Below are 26,252 nucleotides of genomic sequence, written 5' to 3'. Positions count from 1 at the left end.
TAAAAAGAATAGCTAATGCCATTTGATCCTAAAATCTTGTATCGGGAAAAGTAGGGGTTGATCTGAAGGCAGGGTTAAAATCTGCCTAATCTTTAACAAAATACTGAGTATCAGGATATCAGAGTTCACACTGTATTAATAAATCTTTAAAAACATTAAGAGTACAATTTTGAAAATACGAAGCCTAATACTCCTCTGGTAGTTTTAAGCAGCTTCCACTTTACTGAATATTTATGATGTACTAAACACATAATTGAATGAACTTTTAAAAACTACTATCTAATGTTAGAGCAGAAAGTAAACTAAACTAAGCATGCCAATATGTAAAAATGAGTTCACTGTAATACTTTGTACTTTATCTTTCTGCAGGCTCAAGATGAAGTCATAGGGGTTCTTAAGGCAGAAAAAATTGACCTGGCTTTGCTCGAAGCACAATATGGCTTTGTAACTCCCAAAAAGGTGCTAGAAGCACTCCAACGAGATGCTATTCAGACAAAAGCTACACAATGGCAAGAGGATATCTATGAAAAACCTATGGGAGAGGTATGTACATACAGTCTGAAGTAGCAGAAATCCTGTTGACTTCAGTGGGAGAAGGCTGCTATTCTCATAACATACAGCAAAATATTGAGATACCAGGAAGCAGAGTAAAGCACAGAATGTATTTTGTTGTAAACAAGATAGTATCATATTCAGCAAGTAAGGGTCATTTTATGATCTCTTTCACTGGATTAACTGTTGTTGACTATACCACTGGCCAGCAACCTTTTCAAGCCATGGGTGGGAACAACCCACCATCAGTCCAAAGCAGGCTCGATGGCTTCTGTGGTGCATCAGCAATGGGGGGCTTTCCCCACACCCACTGTTGGGGCCAAGCAGCTGTGAGCTGCACCTGCACTGCTGCTGATTCTCCCAGCCACCGCTTCCCAGGCTGGGGCACAGGTACATCTTCCACCCCGAGGGGAGCTGTGTCAGGGGCCAGGGAGCTGAAAGCTGTGCTGCAGCTGGGAAAGAAGGTGATAGAAGCAGCAGCAGTTTAGAGACAGCTTCCAGCTGTCTACCTTGGCACGAATCCCTGCCATCTGGAAGCTGCTCCTGTGCCCCAACCATGGAGAGGCTAGGGAGAAGCAACAGTGGTGACAAGGGCACAGCTGGAAGTTGCTCAACCCCACAGCAGCTTTCCACTGATTAACTCTGGTCCAGGTGCAGGCATGGGCATAGCAAAGTCCTCGGGCTCTGTGGGCCAGATCCAGTGGCCACATAGGCTCTATGTTGCTGATCCACTGGTCAATACAGTTGGTCCACAAAAAGGTATCACAAAAAAACTCCTTGCCTCTTACATTTCTTGGGCAAGCTACTACACAGCTACTACACTCTGACCCTACTGCAGCATGAATTGACTGAGCAAAAAAAGAAGTGGAGACTCAAGGCTTCCTCAATTTTCATCCTGGCGTCCGCAACTTTTTTCTAATCTAGATGACCCTGCAGCAATTTAAACTCTCTGGGGAAAAAAATTCAGACCCATATTCAGCAAATGAAGCAGCACTGCAGGCAGTGGGCTCAGCCGCAATAGGTGTTTGTTTACCTCAAATGAAAAATGGGGTTAACAACACATACTTTCTTCACACTGGGAATAATAAGGGGTTATTAACATCTACCCAGAGCTTTGAAAAAAATCAGTCTAACATCTACAGCATTCAATGCAACAATTTACTTTTTGAAGAATCAAAGCCATAGCTGATGCAAGCAGTTTTAATTGATACCTCCTGTAGTTTACTGCAGTTTTCCTGCAAGTTAACCTGGCCCCTAGGGCTTAGCCTGGATTGGGTACCCAAAGTTCCCACTCAACTCATTCAATGAGAGAGTGATGGGCACACAAAAAGCTGTAAAATCCAGAATCTCTACCTTTTATTCAAAACTCTATCACTTAGAAACCCCATTAAGCCCTAAATGTAATATGCTGATACTTAAATAATATTTAGTTTGGAGTAACAAAAGCATTCTCTTTCTCAATACCACTTACCAGGATTTAAACTGTGCCCTCTCATATGTAACATTTAGATTTTATTTTTAAACCTTCTTATCTGAATGTGTATTCTACAAATATTTTCCCCTTCCCTTTAAAATGCAGTCTTAGCACATTGCTTATTACAGAGCATTATAATTAAAAAGTGTCATGAATAAAATTCTCCGACCAAGTGTTTTCCAGGCTTTTCAACAGAAATGAAAGCAGGGATGCAGAGTTCAGTTCACAGAAAATAATGTCAACAAAAGGTCAGGACTTATTTGAGAGACTCAAAAGGTTAAAATCTCTGGCTGTAATCTAAAACAGATAAAATTTGATTGCAGAAGTAATTTATTTTAAAACTCTGTTGCATTATGTCATAGGAACTTTGAATGGAAATGATTTGAAGAGCAATCCAAAACAAGTTTAAAAATATATGTTTGGTCTCCTATTTTGCATAAGTTTATACAGGCATTTTCTTTCTAACATTAATGGCAAAAAAAGGATTTCTAATACCATTGAACTATGCAATTACAAAGGTAGAAGTAAACAGGATAGAAACGGTGCAAAGATCCCTGGTACTCAGCACTTTTCAGTAAACCAAAATACTGACAAACTCAAAAGTACATTTTGAATAATTTTTGTATTTTGAGTTTTAAGGATGAATTTAGTTTGTGTTCATGGGGTTTTTGTTCTTTTTTTTTTTTTGGTAAATGTTTATGAAAAATGTGGAACAGGCAATCCCTTGTTATAACCAGACTGTGGGAAAGAGCTGTGTGAACCCTTCTCTGAAGCTCTGGCAATGTACCTCCACCCTGACCTCCAAAATCTCTGCTATTCTTGGGCTTGGGATAAAAACACTCCAGTAAAATGACAACTGTGAGAGAGTTGTGACATGAACCAAAATCTAGAAAAGGTTTAAGCAGAGGATACTTGAATTAATTTAAAAATGTGTGCTGACTTAAAATTTAAGTCTGATTAAGCGGCAGGCGGGAACAAAGTAATGCATTTTTCTTGCCCAACAACAAGAAAAATGCATTGCTTTCGCCCTAATGGGAAGAATTTACAAAGACATGGTAAGGGACAGGGAGCTAGGCCTCCTCGTGATCTTGAAAAGTTTGAGGATCCTCCCAGTTCATCCTACCCATCTTTACAACTGCAAACTGCCTCATGAACTGCTGCAGCAGCATTTCCTGCTTGGACAGGTAGTTCACTAGAAACAGAACTCAGGCAATTCATTTCATGGGGACTAAGACATTTAACAGAGTGCAGAACAACAGCCAACTCTCCTTTGCAAAGCTCATGCTGATTCAAGCATATCCAAAAAACCTGTCTTACTTGGATTTGAAGGATTTTTTTTTTTTAATAAACTATGAGTTTATCAGGCCATATTTATTTTTAAGTCATTTCTCTGCAGAAATGCCAGACAAGTTTGTTCTTACCAGTTGCTGTTAACATGTAATAAACCCATTCATATTTAAAAGGGCTTAAAGGGAAAAGGCCTTAACAGAAAAGAGGAAGGGTATCGAAAACTTCAAAAGTAGAATTTTTCCAACTACTTGATTTGGTCTAATAAAAGATAACATTTACCCAAAGAACCTTGTCTGCCTGTGTCCTTAGACCAACACACAGCTACGACCTACACCCCTTAAAGAAAAAGACAATGTCATTTTATTTTGTTTTTGCATACAAAGGCCTGAAAGGACTTTCCCCTTGGTTTATAACATCAAAAATTCCACCCATCACCCCACCATCTTCTCAGTGCAAGAGAACTACCTAAAGAAGATTCTGTTCTGTGCCATTTCCTGCATCAGCCTCATCAGTGCAGTATATGACTGCTTTCCAATAGCACGTTTAACAAGGTTACTAACATCTGTCTTCAGTGTTTCACCTACTAGCCTTGTCTGCCTACTTGCATGCTAGAGGATGGATACAAACAACACCTGCTTCAGATTAGCTGGTACCTAAAAGAAGTCTTACCTTTGAAAATGGAATTTAAAAAAAAAAAAAAAGAAGGTGGGAAGAGAAGGGGGAAAGGAAGATTAACAGCGTTCTCTCATTATTGATTTTAATGTACTTATACTATATAACTAAAACGCCACGTTAAGTTTCGGATCCTCCATGGATCCTGATACATTAGAAGGCAAGGTAGGTATGCACCTTTACAGACTGACTAAATAAGATATACAGGCAACCCCCACTTAATGCTGTTTCAGTTAGCACTATTTCACTACAATGCTCATTTTAAATCAATACCTGATTTCGCTTATCGCTCGGCGAGTTTTGTTATATGCTTGTAGTTGCCATCTTGGGTCATTAAAAACACCTGCAGTCGCCATCTTGGGTTGTCAAATACTTTCGGTTTCACTTAATGCTTGGTTTTTCAGGAACCAATTAAGAGCGCTAAGCAAGGGTTGCCTGTATAGAGACAGCACAAGCTTTTGTGGGCTGAAGCTCACTTCATCAAATAGATTAATTATAGATGGTTGGAGGGGTGGAGGCCTCACTGTTTGAAAAAGCAGCTATTTGCTATTGCCTCCCCCCCTTTTTTTGATGCTTTAAAGAGTCCTAACACTAAGATTTGTCAACCATGTCACCTGCTATGAGCCCCCTCCCCCAACATCTTCAGATTGTGGGTTTAAATTTGACATCTCTCTGGCCTTGTTCCAGCTTTAATCCATTTTTTATACCAAATGGCCATCAGCCTGGAGCATGGTGCATTCTCATCATTTTTTTAACAAAGGATGTTAAATGACATCTTTGTAGCATGTTGCAAGACTTGCCCACAGGTTGCTTTCCTTCTTTGATTGGCATCTGAAGTGTCCAGGGATTACAGTCACTGGAGCAGCAAGTAACAATAATGTTGGTAGACCAGCAGTTGGGACAAGCAGACAATTGTGTAAATATGATTTTGGCTTTAAGTATGTTGAAAAGGAGAGGAAAAAAAGTTGATACATATTCAGGAAGACTCGAATCTCCTATAATTTTAAACCCAAAATTATATATATGCACACACACCCCAACCACAATAGCACTATTAATGGGAACAATATTTCACTGAAAACTGGGTTTATATAAAAAAGCAGCTCAGTCAGATTTTACACTGGCCCAGTGCCACAAAACAGTCTAGAGAGAGAGAGAGAGACAGTCCAACTGTAGCACAGCGGATATGCGGCATGCTATTCTGTTTAGACTTAAGATACAAGTGGGTGGCAAACTGTTTTTAAATGATTAAATTCCAGTGAATTTTTAGCTTGTGAAACTATTCAGAGTTACGTAAGAAGTAGCCTTTCTCATTTTCCATTGTGCATGTTCAACTATTAGTTCTAGCAAAAAAAATAAAACCCACAAAATAATACATGACTAGAAAAAACAAAACAATGCATCATTTCATTAAGATTTATAAACATGTTTTCAGCAGAGGACATTTAGGAGGCTGCTCATTAGTTGTCTCAGGGCTCTTTGGGGGACTGCATAGTGGAGCATGGTATACAGATGCAGCATGTGAGCAAAGGGTGAAGTGAGCAGCAGTGCTGTAGGAGAATTCTTACGCTGGGATTGTAGTGAGATCCCACAACTCTCCCAACCCAGGTCCCCAGACTTGCAGCACCCTGTGACCGCTCACTCAGCTGGACTGAATGAATTCAGCTACCTGTAGGTCTTCTCTTTGGGAACCGTGACCAGTAGGTGAATGCTATGACCCTTCTCTGTCCATGAAGAAACATGCCCCAAAACATCCAGTCTTCTACCACCTTGTGGGCCTGTTCTCCAACCTGCCCTTGCATCAATGACAGTGCCTTACTACTGTCCTCAGGAAAGACACACTGCCCACTTACGTATGCTAATTCAGTGCAGCAAAGCAGCGGTCAGCAATCTTTTCTTCATGGGGGGCCAGCCCTCACAACTCAGCTGCCACTACAGGCCCACCAATCTTGTGGTACCACCACAAGTGTCCCAGTTGCATGCACAGAGCTGCTCTGCTGAAAAACATGCTGCCAAAAACTGTGGCAAGGAACAACTGGGGCACTTAATTCAGGGGCAATGGTAAAGAGGGGTTGGATTAGGAGAGGTGAGACAGTGGCCCTCCGCACAGTTAGGGTGACTGGAGCGGCAGCAGGGAATCAGTGCAGTTTTAGTAAAATGCAGAATCAATCGGGCAGCTGGGGCAGCAACAAGGGTTTGACACACTGTTACTAAAACGAAGACTGGATAACACCTTTGCAGGCTGGATCCTACCCACAGGCTATGGGTTTCTGACTCCTACACCAAAGCAATGAGGATGTTTGTTTAAAGCCAACATTTAAGCCTTAAAGCTAGTCAGAAGATTCTTATCTGTGCGTGGGATGACTATCCATGGACTTCAGCAATGTGCAGATGAAACTTTTGCCAATTAGATGCAGAAGCTGTGCAATGTAGATCACCTGCTCCGAGAAATGGACAAATATTTCAGAATTTTCAGGGGGAAAAAGGAAAGATTTTGATGGAATTCAAAAAAGCTCTTCCATTTCCCCATTTTGTAGCACAAGAATAGTTGAAATATTTTTACTTTTGGAATACTCATTTTAAAAAAAGAAAAGCAAGGGAAGTTTACATTTTTCTTCTTCCCTGCCTCCCACTACGCTGCGTTTACTCTGCAGCAAATAAAGGATTATTTTCAACTCCATCCTGCCCACATCTCTCTCCCCCACCCCTCCAACCATTTTGTCACATACGTTTATGAAAAGGGCTATAGCAACACCTGTTTATAGGCAGAAAGAAGCAATAAGAACCCCAGGCTAGGGAGTTTTCCATTTACCATCTGATTGGGTTAAATTATTTTTCAGAGAAGAGAACTTGCTGAATGGGTTGCTCCACCACATACTATGGTTGGGAAACGCATGAAAAAACTATTGAGTGTGTATTTACTGAAGTCAGTCACTAAAAAAAAAATCTCACATTCTGGCTAGCAAGCAAGCAGGCTACAGTAGACAGTCTATCATTTTATTTTCCTCCAGATGTACCTCGTGCAAAAAGAAATCTCTTCTCAGAGGAAGAAAATCTCAATATCACCCTTGCTTCAAACCATCAAACTGAAGTTAAAATAATACTATTGCCCTTGTCATAAGACCCTAAACTGTCAGACCAATCTCAGGTCACATTCGAATAGAAAGAATGGTTGTCACTGCAAACCAGTAGAAAGCACCAGAGCCAACAGGTCAGTGGGAAAGTAGGGAGGAGGAAAATATGGACTTCAGGCTGAAGTTTTAAATCAATTTACTACATCTGTGTAAGTTATGATAAAATGGAGCCAAAGCTACTGTAAGATGAGATCTTCGTTTACTCAGAAAAATAAGCATATCTGAATTAGGTAAAATGTTTTCTTATCTGAAACCTAGAGAGACTTCTCCAAACCAGGAAGTCACAATTGTCTTGGTCAAAGGGCTTCCATCTGTGGCTGTACAATGCAGGGTGGGGAAGATCTGTTCCATTTTATGTTTCCCTTAATCAGGCACAAATTCAAACCAATGTAATAATATGGGTGTTTTACCAAATCAAAGAAGAGCTGAAACAGGCACTTGTGGAACTAAACTTTTTCCTGCCCTCAGCTTAGGTGAAAGGGAACTTGAATTTATTTGCATCATGGCTAGACAGGGATCTTTCTTTCACCAGCAGATTTCCTAGAAGTGAGAGGAAGGGATGTGTCCAAAATAATGTCATGCAGACACGTTTAAAGAAATCCCACATGAAAAGCAAATCTGTTATTCAGAATACCAAAATCTTGAACTAAATCCTGCCAATGCTTCGATTTTTTCATTATTGTCAGTATCAGTCATAGGATAGTGACAGTAACGAGAAAAAAAAAAATCAACAGTGATCAGGAGGAGGAAGGGTAAGGAGATGCACTTAAAACAGAGAATGCTTATAAATAGGGACCTACTTAATTTGCCGAGTGTCTGGGAGAGGTAGCACCTCCAGAGAAAGAGTATGTCACACTCGCTTGAGTGACTCTTCCTCTCTTGGTCTTCACCAGCACTCAACTCTCACTTGTGGCTCCAAGTAGCTGTCTGCATGCGACAGCGGCCAGCCGCACCTGGGTAAACTGCCTAGACAGGCAAGACAAACCAGGTAAGGGTACCCAGTCAGTCTTAGACCTCTGGGGAGATAGGGACATGCCTATCCCTGATGCAAAGTCTGACTCCGGCTGACTGGGCAGATGAGACCCTGTAAGGTTCAATGGCCATGATGGTGGTATAGCACTGCACCATGGATCATGCAGAGAATGACAAGGCACAAAAGATGTCCTGATCATCCGCTGCAACTGGGCCAACCTCCAGCCGTCTTGACACTGCCCTGCCACTGGTTACCAATTGGCTAAGACGACAGTGAGGCCAGTGCTGCTCAACTCTTCCTCGCTTAAATCTAAATCCTACGCAACTCACATCCAGCACAAGCCTTGTGGCAACAGGTCAGTGACAAAACAGCAGATGTGGACACACTGGAAGCTGTAGCCACAAACCCACACACAGGCAGCTCAGGGCTTTGGGTCACTTTCTACTGGACATAAGCAGCAGTAGAACTCAGCAGCCCCCTGAGTGACTGAGCAGTCTATTCAGGACTGCACTGCTCACCTTCTAGAATGAGGAAGGGCTTAGAAATGGTGCCCCAAACATTGTCTGCTTCAGCTCATCCTGGCCAGCTGGCAGAGGTCCCACTACAGCAGTCGAAAAGGAAAGAAATCAATCCCTCTCAAGCTGGGCACGTGGAATGTACATACATTGACCGACAGAAACACCAAGAGATCTGAAAAGAGAACTGCCCTCATCAGGAGAAAATTGGGCAGATACAATGTCCAGATCGCTGCCCTCAGCAAGACCCGCCTACCCAACGAAGGGCAGCTCACAGAAGGAAAAGCTGGTTGCACATTCTTCTAGAGTGGTCGAGGCAACGAAGCTAAACAGGAAGCAGGTGTTGGCTTTGCTATACAAAACAGCCTTGTCAAGAAGCTCACCTACCTACCCAAGGGAATGAATGACCAACTGAAGGTGCTCAGGCTCCCCATGCTTTGCACTGTTGATAGTGGCACACTTTTTGCCAACACCTCTACCATGACCAACTCCGACAAAGGCAAGAACCAGTTCTATAAAGACCTCCACTCTGTGATCACCGTTGTACTGATGTCTGGCCATCTCATCCTCCTTGGCAACTTCAACACCAGGATTGGCTCTGACTGCCAAGCATGGGATTGGTGCCATCGGGAAGCACAGGATCAGAAGCTGCAACAGCAATGGTCTTCTCCTGCTCAGACTATGTGCTGAACATGAGCTCCTGGTTATTAACACTGTGTTCCATCTCCCCAACCAGAAAAAGACATCGTGGATGCACCCTTGCTCTGAGCACTGGCATTGTATCAACTATGTCACCGTCTGAAGGAGGGACAGACACAATGTCCATGTAACCAAAGCAATGTGTGGCAGGCACTGAATGCTGGACTGATCATCAACTCATCATCTCCTCACTAAAGATGACGATTCAAACCAGATGGCATCCATGAGGACGAAGTCGACCAAAGCACCTGAACACTGCTGGGCTGATAAACAACAGCACCAGGCTGTCTTTTGTGAACCATCTGAAAGATCGGCTCCACTGAAGCCAACTGGAAGCAGCTTTGTGAAGCTATACACTCCGCAGCTCTTAAGACTCTGGAACCATGCGTCTGCAGACGCCAAGACTGGTTCAATGAAAATGATGAGGAGATGCAATGGTTGTAGGACGAGAAACAACATCTCCACAGAGCCTACCTCTGTGGTAAGTCCACATCAGCACAACATGCCTATAGCTCGATACGGAAGACCATTCATCGCAAGTTGAGAGGGATGCAAGACACATGGTTGAAGAACAAAGCAGACGAGATCCAGCATACGCTGACTGAAACAATGAGAAGAAGTTCTTCAATGCCCTAAAGGCCATCTATGGTCTGCAGGTCCTTGGATCCTCCCCTCTGCTGTCTGCTAACTGACAAGGCCCAGATCCTGCAGACACGGACTGAACACTTCAGCGCTGTCCCCAATCGGACCTCTTCCATCAACATGGATGCCATACACAAGCTGCCTCAAATTGCCATCAATACCTCACTTGAAGCTTCGCCTACAATTGCAGAAGTCCAAAAAGTCATACAACAAATGTCTAGTGGCAAAGCTCCTGGAGCCGACACAATTCCAGTGGAGGTCTACAAATCAGGTGATCACAACCTCATGAAGAAACTAACCAAGATCTTCTGCAGTATGGGGGCACAGGAGGTAGTCCTTCAAGAATTCAAGGATACCTCCATCATCCACCTGTACAAGAGGAAGGGAAATTGCCAACTATGTGACAACCACAGGGATATCTCCCTCCTCTCAACTACCAGTAAGGTACTCGTGAGAGTCCTCCTCAACCAGCTGACCAATTATCTAAACAACCTACTGCCTGACAGCTAATGAGGCTTCAGAAAAGGATGCGGAACCACTGACGTGGTGTATGTGGCCCGGCAGCTTTAAGAAAAGTGCCAGGAACAGAACATTGACCTTCTCCTCGTATTAATTGACCTAACCCACAGGTGGGTAAAATACAGCCCGCGTTCCAGATTTGGCTTGCCAGGCCATTCTATTCGGCCTGTGGGACCCCTAAAAAAATGTTAAAATATTTATCTGCTTCTGGCTGCCTGTCAAAGACATTTTTATGTTTCCAAGATGGCAAAACCCCTTGCTGAAAGGGGTACTTCCAGGGGTAAGGCGAAGGACTTCTAGTGGCAAAGGTAAGGAGGCAGGATTTCCGGTCACAAGATGGTGACCAGGGGGAGGGGCACCTGTCAAGGGGTGGGGCTACCCATGCAGCCCTTGACAGCTTGCCAAAACTTGGTAAGCGGCCCTCCACCCGAAATCATTGCCTACCCCTGACCTAACCAAAGCCTTCAACACGGTAAGCCACGAAGGCCCCTGGGAAATCATGAAGAAGTACGGATGCCCTGGAAAATAATCAGTATGGTTTGACAGTTCCACAACGGCATGATGATATGTGTCCTTGCGAATAGCAAATGCTCTGACCCCTTTCTGGTCACAAATGGTGTCAAGCAGGGCTGTGTGCTCGCACCTACCCTCTTCAACATGGTATTCTCTGCCATGCTGTCGGATGCCTTCCAAGGCAATGACCTTGGTATGGGAATCAGGTACTGTTTTGACATCTTCAACCTGCACAGGCTCCAAGCAAGCTCCAAAGTCCAGACAACCAAGGACAGTACAAGGACACCCTAGAGGTGTCCTGAAAGAGTTTCAGCATTGACCTGGAGTCGTGGGAGCAAATCACTTGTGACTGTCCATCCTGGAGGTCATCAATCCAGAAAGAAGCACTGGCCTTCAAACAGCAACACATGGCAGAAAAAATGAGGAAATGCATGACCAGGAAAACAAAAACCTCTCGTACACCATCCTCATCGCTTTCCTGCCCCTGCTGCAGTAGATTGTTCAAGGCAAAGATCGGGCTTATAAGTCACCTACGTGCCCACGTGACCTAGCCTCATTTCTCTCACTTTTCTCCTTTTTCCTCCTTTTCTCTTTTCTGCTTCCCTGTTTCTTTCCCATTTCTTTTCTCTCTTCTTTCCCCCCACCCCTCACTGGATGTGGTCATCTTCGCCCACAAAGGACAACAATGCTTAACTTGTGGTGAGGTGAAGCCATTTTCACGGCTTGCTCATGGCATGAAGGGCCAATTTAGTGGGCATTTCTCAGCAGTCCCACCCCTCGCTGCAGACTGGCAAGGCTTCTGCCATCACCACAAACAGTCAGTAAGTCTCAAGCATGTAAGAGTGGCTGCAGGGATTGCTGCATTAGTTTCAGTATCATGGTAAGGACTGAGAGATTCTAAAGCAGCGTATTTTATTTTTATCTATATTTTTTATGTTTTATATATTTATTGGGAAATTGTGGCCTACGGAATATTTCCTGGCAATTGTGGATACCACTGGTTTTCACAAAAACTGCAAATTAAGTAGGTCTCTATTTATAAACAGTTTAGTTATGGTATAGGAGAGACAGTGCTCTTGATTTTGAGACGCACAGGAGTGGAACAAAGGAAGTTCTTCATGTAAGAACCCATACATTGATAAAATGATAGATGTACCGTCACTAAATTTTCCTTCATCTACATTAGAAAGAAGAAAGTTGAACAAGCTTTACTGGAAGACAATCAATACAGCTATGTGGTTTTAGACGTTTTAAGTTTTGTGTGATGGTCTGAAGAATTTGAGGCCCCAGCATTTTTAGGACACATTCTGTGGGGGAAAAATTAGCAGAAAGATCAAATAACTGAAGGCTGGAACTGGCCTCTGCTTTCCCTCCTTTACCCATTTCTGAACTCTTTAAGAGTAAAATGCTGCAAAAACAGTTTTGACCTACACAAACTGAATGTGGTTAAAATTTTGGGTCTCAACCTTCTTAGACTCAAGGCACTCCTCTACAACTTTTCTGAACTTAGCAGCACCCCCTTCAAAATCTAGAGAATAAGAACAGAGAAACAGAGGAATTCTTCTGTTGCTAAGAATTCAGAAAAACTAAAACAAGGTCAGAATATCTTTGATACCATGAATCTTATTTGACATCTCTGGGTTTATCCAGTGAATTATCCACTGATGCTTACACACCTAGCAGTGATAATGTTTCACAGCACCCTTAAAAAGATCTCATGGCACCTCAAGGTGCTGCAATACCCCAGCCAAGAATCACCGAGTTTAAAGAAGACTGCTTCATGGTTTATGCAGCAGACTTCACATTTTCAAAAAGGAAATTAGCCTGATCAAATCAGCATAGGAGTAAAGATAATTCACTAAGAGGAAGCAGATAAACAAAGAGCAGAACAAAGATTCTGCAATTCCTGCAAGGTTCTCTGGCAGGTCTACAATCGTTTCTTTTATCCCCTCAGCAAGATCAATGGCTTTAAACAGAAAAAAAATCTTAACCTCTATTTCCAGCTTTGTGCAAGTATGCCCGAGTAACTTCGTCAAATACTGAATTAAGAAGGATACCATGTATTCAGACATATTTTTATGAAAAAGCTTCTAGATTCAGTTCTGAAAACTGGGTGCCAAATGCTGCTCAATAATTTGAAGTTTAGGAAAATCAAAATCTGACCTAAAATTGTAAAGTGACTAACAGTTTTGGGGCACTTGGTTTAAGAAACCTTCAAAAGGAGATGATTTTCAGGAAATGTATGCTTCCTGTCCTCACATGTCCTATATATTCATATGTCCTCTGGAAAACAGGCCCATTTAAGTTGTCTGAAGGTGTGGCATTCACAAATGGAGGCAAACAAAAAAGCACTAAGAACTGTGGAATGTTTAGGATTATATTTCTAAAAATAAAATGCATTTCTTCAGAAACAACCCTGTTGCTTAATAGAAATGCTCCCAATTGTTAGTCATAGTTTTCCTGCCAGTTCTGTCATTTTCCCTGTGATAAAAAATGAGCTATATACATGTTCTCAGAAAAAAGGAAGAAAGGCCTGGTAGAATGAAGGCAAGGCAGAGACAGAAATTGGAGCTCTAATTCTGGCTGTACCATAAATTTGCTACAGGCCCTTGAGGAAATCAGTTTTTGACATCTGTACCTACCTCAAAAAAAGGATGTTGCAAGAATTATTTTATTACTCTTTGCAATGAAATTTCAATTTAAAACACCATGTGGATGTTAACTGTTATTTCAAAGTGGAACTAAAATTGAGATGGCCACTTTTGCTTAACCCCTCCCTCCAAAAAAACTAAACAAAACAAAAAAAAAACCAAACCCCAAACCCTCCAAAAACCCCAATAGTTTGACCTAATGTGGATAACATCTTCTGCCAAGACATCTGTTTCTCCATCAGAATCATCAATTATATGAGTATAAGTCTGGGAATAATAATTGTTAATTAATAGCTGCTAGACAGCCAGTTGTAGAACAAAATATATTCAAGGGTCCTACAAAATATAACCTTCTTATATTTAAAATTCTCAGCAGAGAAGTTGTGGAATTAAATAACACTTTACAGAGCGATTCTATGAGATTCGGCCACCAATTCATAAAATCTACGCTATAGTAGGTGAAGCCTTAGGCCTGTACTACTGGAAAATCTGTTGCCATATCTTGAAAACCTATAACAACTGAAATAAAAACAAACGAACAAGCATAATTATAGCAAACATACCGAAGCAAATAAGAATTCCACAGCATTGCAGAAATTTTTGTTTCTTTCGTAGCTTGACAAAGTTGTCGAGAAACAGAAAGAAACTCACAGACGAATGCTGGAACAACTCTTAATGGTAGAAAAATCACACAGACAGACTCTGTATGAGCTGGAGGATGAGAAAAGAAAGCACACAGAGTATATGGAAAAAAGTGACGAGTTTACCAATTTACTGGAACAAGAACGAGAAAGGTAAGCTTGCATGATATTTATTATGGTTACTAAGTTCTAAAATTAAAATGACTTCCAAGTATCTTTTCACCTTTTTCTTCTGCAATAAATCTAAAGTAGAAAACATAACTACAAAGTAATTCTGAGTGTTCAAGTATCAAGAAAGTTCTGCTAGTTTTTTTGTATGTTCACCAGCAGCATACACATCCCTGTATAGTAGATGCAATATCTAAAATAGTTGTTTACTAGATCCTTATCCCAAGCATCTTGCACTGTAAGAGGAGAGCAGGCACATTATCCTACAAAGCAAATGCACAGCACCAAAGGCACCTTATAAGCTGAACCCTGCATGGAAGAGAGTCACCTTTTCAAAGAGATCAGTATACACTGAGGTGTCCGGGAAAATATGAAACAGGTACACAGTCTAGAATGGGGAAAGGGGACCATGTAAACAGAAAATATAAAGGCAGTCTGAAAAGAAGGAATAAGAAAATTAAGAGATGAAGGTAGATAAGAAAGGCAGAGGAGAAGTTATCGAGAACTTAGAAAATGAGGAGGAAGCCCTTAAGTCCCTTCATACCTACAATGGTATAAAAGCATAAAAAAAAGTGACACAAAAATCAACAGATCTGCCTAAACGCAATATCAAGATGTTACAGCAACCATCAAAAGATGAGTTTGATGTTATTTATTGACTTTAAAAGATCTTTTTTAAAATGTTGCCACCTCTGTTCAGCAACTAAACTGAACACATACCCAAAATGAACAGGAAAAGAAATAACTGAGGAACATTTCCTGTCCCCTGGATAGCTTCACCAGGGAAGATATGACAATATTGTCTCTATTTCCTTTTACTTAGGAACAGATTCCAGATGGAAATGTATGGGTGTGAGAATGTCAAGCTTATTCTAAACTCACACGATGCATAGATAATTCTTCCTCTGCTTCGCCTGTATAACATCATGTTTCACATACTTTGGCAATGCTTTTTACTTTCACCTTTCCTGCTGCATCTCTCATCTTCAGGTCTATTGCAGACAGCACACTTGCTTTCCATGAAGTACAAAGCCAAATGTATGGAAATGTGATTAAAAACAAATCTAATGTACATAACAGCAGAAACAAAAAATTCTCACTTATAGATAAATGCATACAGATGGAGACATGGGCACTCAAGCTACAAGAGGGAAAAAAGGCTCCCTTTTGCACTGGTAAGCTTTATTTCTTACCATTATAATTAGGGACCTACTCAAATTGTGACTGCATGGATTTCACAAAATTGGGCAATCTCAGCTTCATAGATTTCATAGACATTTGGGCTGGAAGGGACCCCGGAGGATCATCGAGTTCAGCCCTCTGCCCCAGGGGCAGGAAGTCAGCAGGGATCATAGGACCCCAGCAAGATTAACATCCAAATGTGTCTCGAAGGCGTTCAAAGTGGGTGCTTGAACCACCTCTGGCAGCAGTCTATTCCAAACCTTGGGGGCTCGGACAGTAAAGAATTTCCTCCTTATGTCCAGCCTGAATTGGTCACAGAGGAGTTTGTGACCGTTCAATCTTGTCATCCCTTGGGGTGCTCTGGTGAACAGACATTCCCTCAGATCCTGGTGAACACCCCTGATAAACTTATAGGTGGCCATCAGATCACCCCTGAGCCTGCGCTTTTCCAGGCTGAAGAGCCCCATGGCTGTCAGCCTCTCATCATAAGGTCTGTTTTCCTGACTTCTGATCAAGCGCGTGGCTCTTCTCTGCACCCTCTCAAGCTTCTCCACATCCTTTCTGAATTGTGGAGCCCAAAAGTGGATGCAGTACTCCAGCTGCGGCCTCACCAAGGCCGAGTACAACGAGAGAATGACGTCCCAGGATTTGCTTGAGAACCATCTATAGATGCAAGCCAGTGTTTTGCTCGCTTTACTAGCCGCAGCTTCACATTGAAGGTTCATGTTCATCTTGTGGTCAATCATGACCCCCAAGTCCCTTTCATCTGTAGTGCTGTAGTGCAGTGTAGCACTGCTGAGCCTATAAGCATACTGCAGGTTTTTCCTCCCAAGGTGAAGAACCTTGCATTTTTCAGTGTTAAACACCATCAGGTTTTCATCTGCCCATTTCATTAGCCTGTCAAGATCTGCCTGGATCACCCTCCTGTCCTCAGGTGTGAATGCTTTACCCCAGAGTTTGGTGTCATCGGCAAACTTGGCCAGCCTGCTTCTGACACCAATGTCTATATCATTGATGAAGATGTTAAAAAGTAGAGGCCCTAGGACAGAGCCTTGAGGGACCCCACTGGTCACCGCACACCATGACAATTGACTTCCATCAACCACCACCCTCTGGGTCCTACCACAGAGCCAATTCCCCAGCCAGCAGATCATGGTGAGGTTGAGGCCGCAGTTAGCCAGTTTTGCCAAGAGGTGATCATGGCATACCAAATCAAAGGCTTTTTTTAAGTCAAGATATATGACATCAATCTCTTTGCCCTTATCCAGGTTATAGGTCACCTGGTCGTAAAAGGAAATTACATTGGTCAAGCAAGACCTACCCGCAACGAACCCGTGCTGGGTATCCCTCAGGATATTGCCGTCAGCTAGTCTGTTAAGGATGGCCTCTTTGATAATCTTTTCCAAGACCTCCCCCAGGATAGAGATCAGGCTGATGGGCCTGTAGTCTGCTGGATCTACTTTCCTCCCTTTCTTGAAGATAGGCACCACACTGACCTTCTTTCAATCTTCGGGCACTTCACCAGAGCACCAGGAGTTCTCAAAGATCCGTGCCAGGGGCTGAGCTATGATACTTGTCAGCTCCTTGAGTACCCTTGCGTATAAACCATCAGGGCCAGCTGACTTGAAAGTATCCAGCCTGTTAAGGTGTTCCTTCATGAGGTCAGCTTTGATGGAGGGCAGGGAATCTCCCTCACCCGGGCCTCCCTGACCCACAGTGGGCAGGGGTGTCCCATGGGACTGGTGAAAACCTGACGCAAAGTACCCATTAATAAGTTTGCTTTTTCATAGGCATCAGCTGTCAGTTGTCCTATCTGGTTTAGCAGGGGTCCAATGCTGCCCTTGCTTTTCCTCTGGCTCCCCACATATCTAAAAAAGGACTTTTTATTTTCTTTGATATTTGTAGCTAGCTGGAGTTCCATCACAGCCTTCGCTTTCCTGGTTTGCTCTCTGCAGGTCTGGACTAGAGCAGAGTATTCCTCCTTGGTGGTGGTTTCAGTCCTCCATCCTTTGTAGGTCTTCCTTTTGAGATGCAGGAGGTCCACTAATTCCCTGGAGAGTAAAGGGGGCTGCTGTGCCCTTTTGCTGCCTTTCCTCCGAGATGGGATAGTCTTAGCTTGCGCATCCAGGATTGCTCCCTTGAGGAGCAACCACTCTTCCTGAACTCCCCTCCCCTTTGAGTTGTGGCCCTTTAGGGCCTCAGTGACAAGCCTCCTTAGCTTGTCAAAGTCAGCTTCCCTGAAGTCAAGGACTTCTGTATTGCTGACTTGCCAACTTTATGGCAGATGGTGAAGGTGATCATCTTGTGGTCACTGTCACCCAGCTTCCCTTCGATCCTTCCCTTCAGTTGCTGATTAGGTCATTCCTGGTTGCCAGTACCAGGTCGAGCAGCGCTTTACCTCTTGCCGGCCCAGACTTCCTGCGTCAGATAGAGGTCATCCACGCATGAGAGAAAGCTTTGTGACCACTTGGATTTGGCTGAGCGCTCCTTCCACAAGATGTCTGGGTAGTTAAAGTCTCCCATGACAACGATACACTGGGAGCCAGGGGTAGCACAGCCTCAGCCAATTCCCTGGCAAACTCCTGGTCAAGGTCTTGACCCTGTGTAGGGGGTCTGTAGTAGACTCCTACCATAGTATCCCCTGTGCCGTGCTGGGGCAGGAGTGAGTTCCCTTAAGTGCCTTGACCTGCTGGCTTTGCACAGGTGCTCAGTGGGCCAGCAGTGGCAGTAGTCTCCCCATCCCCCAGCAGGCTTAGTTTAAAGCCCAGGGGAGCAGGTCAGCCAGTCTGGCTGAGAAGAGCATCCTCCCCAGCAGAGAGAGGTGGAGGCCATCTCTTCCCAGCAGGTCGCTGCCTCTCTCACCAAAGAGCGGACTGTAATCATGGAAGCCAAAGCCTTCCCGATGACACCAGTGCTGCAGTCTTTGGTTGACTACCTGGATCCTCCTCTCCCTCCTCGGCCCATAGCCCGAGACTGGGAGGATCGAAGAAAAAACCACCTGCGCCCCCAGACCCTTTAGCCCCACTCCCAAATCCCTGTAGCACCTCATGACCCGGCTAGGATTGCTCTGAGCCATGTCATTGGTGCCCACATGGATAAGGAGCATAGGGTAGTGATCAGTGGGCCAGAGGAGCTTAGGGATCTTCTCTACTAAATCTGAAGGAAAAACTAAACAAAACAAAACACTTACCAAAAATAAAATTCTGGCTCCTCATCCTCATGCAGCCCAGCATGAAGGGGGCTGCCAGAACAAAGGTGAGCAAGCAAGTTAGCTGCTGCTCCCGCATCTCACCACTGATTGGTTGGTTAACAGGGCTACTTGTCATACAGGCCTGCCCCCTCCATCAGTCAGTGGTGAGGGGCAGGGCCATATAACAGACAGCTGTCTCAGGGAAACAGCACCAAGGGGTGGGGGCATATGACAGACAGCCCTCCCCACCAATCATTGGGGTGGCTGGGGCACCAGGGCCCCCCTAAGACAATAAGAGGCCCATGGGGGGGGGGGGGAGGGTGTTGGACCATGATTGATAAACCCCTGAAAATGGCAGCTGGTCCAGAGATCTGCCCATGAAATCAGCCAGCCACCTCCTCATGTTGGGCAGACTCCTATTTACAATGTGAAAACAAAATGTAAAAGAAATTTATCTTCCAACTACCAGAGCAAAATTACTGAAGTTACCAAATGTAGCAAAATGTTACATCAGCTACACACATGCAAAACTTGGTGAAAAAGTAAGTATTACAAGCAACTCGTTAAAAAAAAAAAAGGACAAAACTTCGATTAACACACACATGTATTCTGCACTTTTTTCAGACAACTCTAAAACGTTGCACTATTATCATCTGCAACATTTAGTAATATCTGCTTGGAAAAAAAATACATGTTTTATTGAGGTGCCTAATGAGGCCTTAGAGGATGTAATAATAGATTTCAGATTAAGTCTCAATTTTTGTGTTTTCTTTGGAGAACTTGTTTTATTTGGAAAACCCTAAAGGAGTGTGATGTCACTTGTTGAACACAGTCCAAAATGTTTGCCAAGTGATGTCGCCATCAAGATCTCAAAGCAATTGCCTGCCATAGTGAAAGAAGAAAAATCTCATACAAGTTAAGGCATAGCTCCCTTAATATTATACTATATGACTTGATGCTTGAAACACACAGAGAAAATGACAATTTTTTTCCATATCAAAACTTTAATTATATTCTAACTGATGGCCTGAAGTGTTCATTTGGCTTGTAAACAAATGGAACTGTGTGTGAAGCTTCACATATAGAGCAATGCCAATTATTTTTGGCTATTTTTAAAAAATTCCATTAAAAAAAAAAAATCACACAAAAAGTAGCAAGTTTGATCAATCCAGTTTTAACATTTTCCCTCATATTCTCTTATATACATGGAAAGTTATGTAACATTTCTAATAATATTTCATTTCAAATCAAAATCTTGAACTTGACTTTGAGCCTCATTATTTATTTCATTTCACAAACTAATGAAACTGTAGTTATCAGAAAAAAGATTTAACTCTGGAAGGGCAGAATGTGTGGCAAGCCAAGCAAAATGTACATATAATGAATCCAAAGTGAACAGATTTCAATTATGTTGCAACAATGGAAACTATCTTTGAAATTAGAGGAACACTTTAGTCCACTGTGACTCTTACTTTTTGCCGTGACTGTATTTGTAATTCAGGAGAGAATTAAATACCTGCCCCACTATTCACCCATCTCAACAGAAGGCAATCATCCTCTATTTTGGGGCATCCAGTATTAAGAACAGAACGAGTTAAGTTTTTCTGTGATATTTTTAGTGATGGATGAATAATTGGTGAATCATTATCTAGCCAAGACAAATTATAAATCCCATCTCTAATCTATCTATATTGCTGTTCTCACACAAAAGTGAAGGTTTGATCCTTGCATAGTGCTAAACTCTAGGCCTGATTCAGCAAAACACATCTTTACATGTTTAGAATTAAACACATAAGGAACCACATTGACTTTATGGGATAGCAACAGGACACTTTTTGCCTGGAGTGTTTGCCTGTTGTCATATCCAAAATTTAGACCTGCAAGATGATTAAGGCCTCTGCATAGATTTAAGAGTCCATCTCAGACTGACTTTCAACAAAGCTTCTACATCTGTTAAGCATTTTCAAACTCCTGTTGTCATCCTAAGAACACCACTTCATGGCTCTTCTCTTATTAAGAATTACAAACTAGTTTACAAATTGCATATGGAGAGTTAATATCCCCTTTGTTAAATTTACTGGGATATTAAAAACACAAACATTGAGTTTATTTTTCTGCTCTTTCCTCTTTCTTGATTTTGGTTGCCTTACCAGTATATACTTCTTAGCAATAGTGCGAAGTGAATGTTACTTTCACTATAATTTTCATTCCCAGCCATCTGTAGAAATGTTATATTATTTTTACTTACTAAAAATAATTATAAAAACATAAATATGGAAAGAAATGGAAATGATTGTAAAGGCTGCCACAAATTTAGCTACTGCAAGAAGTAAACATCAGTTTTTAGATACAGCTATAATGCCTACTGTGTACACATATCTCTTTGCAACTTTAACTAACCAGCAAAAGTTTTGCAAAGTATAATCCATAAGCTGATCACACAGAGATGCCCAGGTCCAAATCCTAGAGGTATATGCAACAGGGAGCTGGTACTCTTCCAGGGCCTACACAGAAACATTTTATTTTACTTTAAATATCTAACCTCAGTGATCATGAGTGATGGAAGGACTGGAGACAGGTTGCAGGGAACTTTTACAGGCACTCTGAAGGGTAGAGGAGAGACAGAAATGTCCCTAGGAAATAGGATGGCCATTGGTCCTGTTTTATACCAGACCATCCCGTTTTTAATCCCTTTATCTCCTGTCTGTTCCTGAATGAGGACTGGATTGCAAAAGTCCTGTTTTTCAATTCACTGGTGGAAATTAATGTTAATAATTTGTCCTCATGATTCTATTGGCTGTGCATAGAGGTACGGCAGTGCACAGCCAGGAGAAGCAGGGCTCCAAGCCAGCCAGGAAGGGAAGGAGGGAGGGAGGTGGGGGATTCCAGAGGCTGGCCCCTCTGTGCCTGAGTGACGAGCCGAGGCTGCAGTGCATGTGCAGACATCGAGAACCGAGACATTGCTGCATGCTCTAGCCCTAAGTTCCTCTGACCCTGGGCTGGGTGTGTGTGGGTGGGCCCAGGCCCCAGGGGTAGCTGAGCTGCCAGGGCCAGGCAGTTAGTCTGCACATGTACCTCCCTGCGCTGCCTCGACATAAGGTAATGGCTTTGAGAGCAGGCAGAGGAAGCACTGCATTTGTATCTGCTGGGATGATGGTGGGACTGAGAAGAGGCTCTTTTCACTGTCTTCATACCCTGATGAGTCCCTGGGGCGCTCTGTCCTATGGGAAGAAGGGCCTCCAGGCTCCTGGGTAGCTGGGCCAGCTCATTAAGCCATTATTTTTCCTTCGGAAGAGGCAAACCTGTCTGTCTCTTGGGGAAGGAAGGGAAGGTCCTGCTGGCAGCTGGCTGCACTGTCACAGGCATCCAATGCCCACTGACCCCACTCAGCCCAGCTCTGATGAGAATGTGGCCAGGGCAGATTCCTGGGTGCCCAGTGTCTGTTCTGAATGCTGATGGGGGGAGGTGAGGTCCCTATGCAATGTGTGCCCCTGGCTCCCAAGCATGGAGCTGAGCTGGAGTGAAACCAGATCCCAGTGGGAGGGGGTGCTAGAGCCTTACACCTACTATGCCACATACTCTCAAGGCTGGACTGTCTGGAAAGAATGGCAGAACTGTGGGATGTGTGAAACCATGATGCAGGAGGAGTGAGGTGAGGCACTGTGCTAGCTGAACTGCAGAGGCTCACGAACTCACTGCTGATCCTAGCACTAGCCTTCCCTCGTTTCACAGGGTGCCACACATTCATCATGGACCAATGTGTCTTTTGTGGTGGCCCTGCCCCTTACCGCTGATTTGCCAAGGGGCCTAGTGGCCTCACCCCCCACTTACTGGCTGAGTAGGTGGCAGCCCTGCCCCCCACCGCTGATTCGCCAAGGGGGCTGGTGGTCCTGCCCCTCACCATAGGGATGTCCTGTATTCTGGGGATGCATCAGTGACCACCCCACTAAGGAAGTCATGTTAGTGATGTACAGGGCATTTTGCATCCCAAATGTGTTTTGTGGTCCAGGGAACTGTGCTCTACTGAAGAAGAATGTTAGTTGCTTGCAAGCTGCAGACATTTGTATTCTTACAGCAACTGTTGAGAAAATGAGAAAGGCCTGCCTCAGAAGTAAATCCAGCTCTGAAGGCAGTTCTGTGCCCTTGCAGCTACATTGAACGCACTATTAAAAATGCAACACTTGAAGAATCTTGGGATGTGGGCTGTAGGGCCTGTTTAGAAGCCACTGCATCCTGCAGGCAAAATGCAGGATTTACATTTTAAAGTTCCAATTGTTGCTCTGTATCTCTGCATGGGCATTTCTTCTTCCTAAGCTCCGCCCTCCCCGTTCCTTCACATTTCATAGAATCATAGAAGTAGGGTCGGAAGGGACCTTGTAGACCTTCAAGTCCGACCCCCTGCCTGGGCAGGAAGAGAACTGGGCTCAAATGACCCCAGCCAGGTAGGCATCAAGCCGCTTCTTAAAGACCCCCAGGGTAGGAGCCAGCACCACTTCCCTTGGAAGTTAGTTCCGGATCCTAGCCACCCTGACTGTGAAGTAGTTCTTACAGATGTCTAATCTAAACCTACTCTCCAACAACTTGTGGCCGTTATTCCTTATTAACCCCGGGGGGCGCTAAGGGAAACAAGGTCTCCCCCAAACCCTTCTCGTCCCCCCTAGTGAGTTTATAGACAGTCACCATGTCCCCCCTCAGCCTTCTCTTGTGAAGGCTGAACAGGTTCAGGTCCCGTAGCCTCTCATTGTAGGGTCTGCCCTGCTGTCCCCGGATCATGCGGGTGGCCCTCCTCTGGACCCTCTCAATGTTGTCCACATCCCTCTTGAAGTGGGGTGCCCAGAACTGGACACAGTACTACTCCAGCTGTGGCCTGACCAGTGTCGCGTCGAGGGGGAGGATCACCTCCTTGGCCCTACTTGAGATGCACCTGTGGATGCACGATAGGGTCCGGTTAGCCCTGCCAACCGTGACCTCGCATTGTCGGCCCATGTTCATCTTGGAGTCAATGATGACTCCAAGATCCCTTTCTGCCTCCGTGCTCTCAAGAAGGGAGTTTCCCATCTTATAAGTGTGCTGCTGGTTACTACTGCCCAAGTGCAGCACCCTGCACTTGTCAATATTGAAACACATCCTGTTTTTGTTAGCTCACCCTTGCAACCTATCCAGGTCTTTCTGCAGTCTTTCCCTCCCTACTAGCATGCCCACCTCACCCCAAATTTTGGTATCATCAGCAAATCTGAACAGGTTGGTTTTCACCTCGTCGTCCAAATCACTGATAAAGAAATTGAACAGTGCAGGCCCAAGGACCGAGCCCTGGGGGACTCCACTGCCCACTTCCCCCCAGGTGGGATATGACCCGTCCACCACAACCCTCTGAGTACGACCCTGCAGCCAATTTGCAATCCATCTTACTGTGTAGGCATCGATGCCACAGTCGCCTAGTTTTTTAATGAGGATGGGGTGGTCAACAGTGTCAAAGGCCTTGCTGAAGTCATTTCTCCTTTTCCTTCTCTTTCTTTTTATGATTTTGTATCACACCTGCACCATGCTCAGGACTACACAAGGCTGAAAAGGGCATTTCAGCCAGGAACAGTTTAGTCTAAAACAGGCTCATTCCTTTTTTTTTATTCAAATGAAAGGCAGCCAATAGGAAGGTGAGAGAAATGGGGGAGAGAGTTTGAAGGCTGGACAGTGATGTGCATCCCATGCTTACTTATTGAAGGAAGAAAATAAAATGATAAAGACATCAAGGGCAGGAATGTGCTAAAGACATCTACCATGCCTAACCTTCCTATCAGGAAACAATGGAAGAAGTCCCAGCAGAACACAGCTTTCAAACATTTAAATTAAGTAGTAAATACTACAAATCATATTAAAGAAAATCCTTTGACTTGCCAAATTATATCTATCTACAGCCAATACATTAATAGCTTAATTAATTAAATAAAAGTTATTATTTTACCAGGTAGCATCACACACATTATAAAAGTTAAGAAATAATGTCCTGCTTACTGATGCAATTTTTTCATAATTTCAAACATACATAGTGTATGTCAGGAATATCAATACACAACAGTTCCTGGGTACCACAAATGTAAAGATGTGTAAACAATAAAACACTTAGGGAGAGATTCACAAAGGGACCTCTACTTGACGACGGTTGGTGACACCATGCCTAGAAGTTAGGTGTCCAGCTCCAGAAATTAGATTCACAAACCCAAGTTAAATGCTTAAGTTCCCTATTAAATTCACAGTGCTCAACAGGGTTGGGGAGTAGAGGGGTGACCCCTAAACCAGCCAGTATGAAACAGTGAACAGAAGAGTGAGTCTGAAATCTCAACTCTCCCCAAGATGTGGGGACCTCCCTGCAGCTTTGAGTTTTGCACCTATGCAAAACTGGGATTCACAGACTGAAACCATGCCTAAACTTAAACGCCTAAATCAGCCCTCCTTGTATATAAGAGCAAACCAAGTGGTATGGCCCCAGTCCAGTGAAGAAGCAAATCTTCTGATGACGGAGGAGTCCTGGCCCCAGTTCCCAACACTCGTTATGGCAGTGGGCACATCTACACGAGATGTTTACTGTGCAGCAGACTAATTAGCTGTGCAGCAAGTGTCTCAGCATCTACATACGTCCCCCTATTAGGCTGGAGTAAACTAATTTACTCCGCAGCACAATATTACTTTTAAATACAGATATTATCCTGCTGCAAAGTAAAACACACACACACACACAAAACTTTGCAGCAGTTCACATGCAGACAACTGATAGGTTTGGCTGCGGCATGAGGGTGTTTCAGTGTAGGGGCTAGCCCCGTGCTGAAGCACTCTTGTGCCCCAGCCAGCCCCTCCACAGGACGCTCAGTGGGGGGAGAATAGCCCTGGGCTGGCAAACTGATCCCTGAGACGCCCTGCCAGCAGAGGCTGCTTCACTCTTGCTCAATGTGCTGCAATTCCGGGTGCACGTGCAGATATGCACCCAGCATCAATAAACTCTGGAGCATATTACTGCTTATCAATAGGCACATGTAGATGCACCCAGTGCTTCTCAACCAGGGATGCCTTGGGATCTTTTCAAGGGTACTATTAGGTATGCAAACATGATTCACAAGACAAATCCAGAGATTTCAAAGAAGAATCCATAGTGTTAAAACCTGCTGTGGTTAAATTCTGACCTTCTGTGGTCTTTCTGAGTTTTTTGAGACAGAAGATATTGCTCTACTATATTTCTGTCATCAAAAATCAAATGTAAATTATGAGGTGACATTTTCCAAAAGATGCCTCGAGTCTAATGAGAGGTGCCTCAAGTCCAGAAAGGCTGAAAACCCTTGCTTTATGCATCTTCTCCAATAACTCCTTTCAATGAAAAATGATAACTAGATCAGGGCACCAGAACCAGAACTCAGGATTTCTTCCCTGCTTACTACTGGGCTACAGAAT

At 43.6% G+C, this 26,252-nt stretch overlaps 2 protein-coding genes across 4 annotated transcripts in view; one reads left to right on the top strand and one right to left on the bottom strand.

The window, feature by feature from the left end:
- The window catches only part of CMSS1 (cms1 ribosomal small subunit homolog), a 417,726-nt gene that overhangs the window by 279,689 nt on the left and 111,785 nt on the right, over positions 1–26,252 (bottom strand). The window lies entirely within an intron of this gene.
- The window catches only part of FILIP1L (filamin A interacting protein 1 like), a 343,045-nt gene that overhangs the window by 210,006 nt on the left and 106,787 nt on the right, over positions 1–26,252 (top strand). For all 3 annotated transcript variants that reach the window (XR_002086599.2, XM_019476094.2, XM_019476091.2), the window contains exons 5-6: positions 370–543; positions 14,250–14,428. Coding sequence is in view for 2 of the 3 variants with exons in the window: in XM_019476094.2 (XP_019331639.1) it covers positions 370–543; positions 14,250–14,428 (353 nt within the window). In the remaining variant the exon portion in view is untranslated. The remainder of the gene's footprint in view (positions 1–369; positions 544–14,249; positions 14,429–26,252) is intronic.

This window comes from Alligator mississippiensis, chromosome 1, assembly GCF_030867095.1.
Source record: "Alligator mississippiensis isolate rAllMis1 chromosome 1, rAllMis1, whole genome shotgun sequence".
Lineage (NCBI taxonomy): Eukaryota > Metazoa > Chordata > Crocodylia > Alligatoridae > Alligator > Alligator mississippiensis.
Note: the sequence above shows the minus strand (reverse complement) of the source record. Positions and strands in the feature narration are given on the sequence as shown.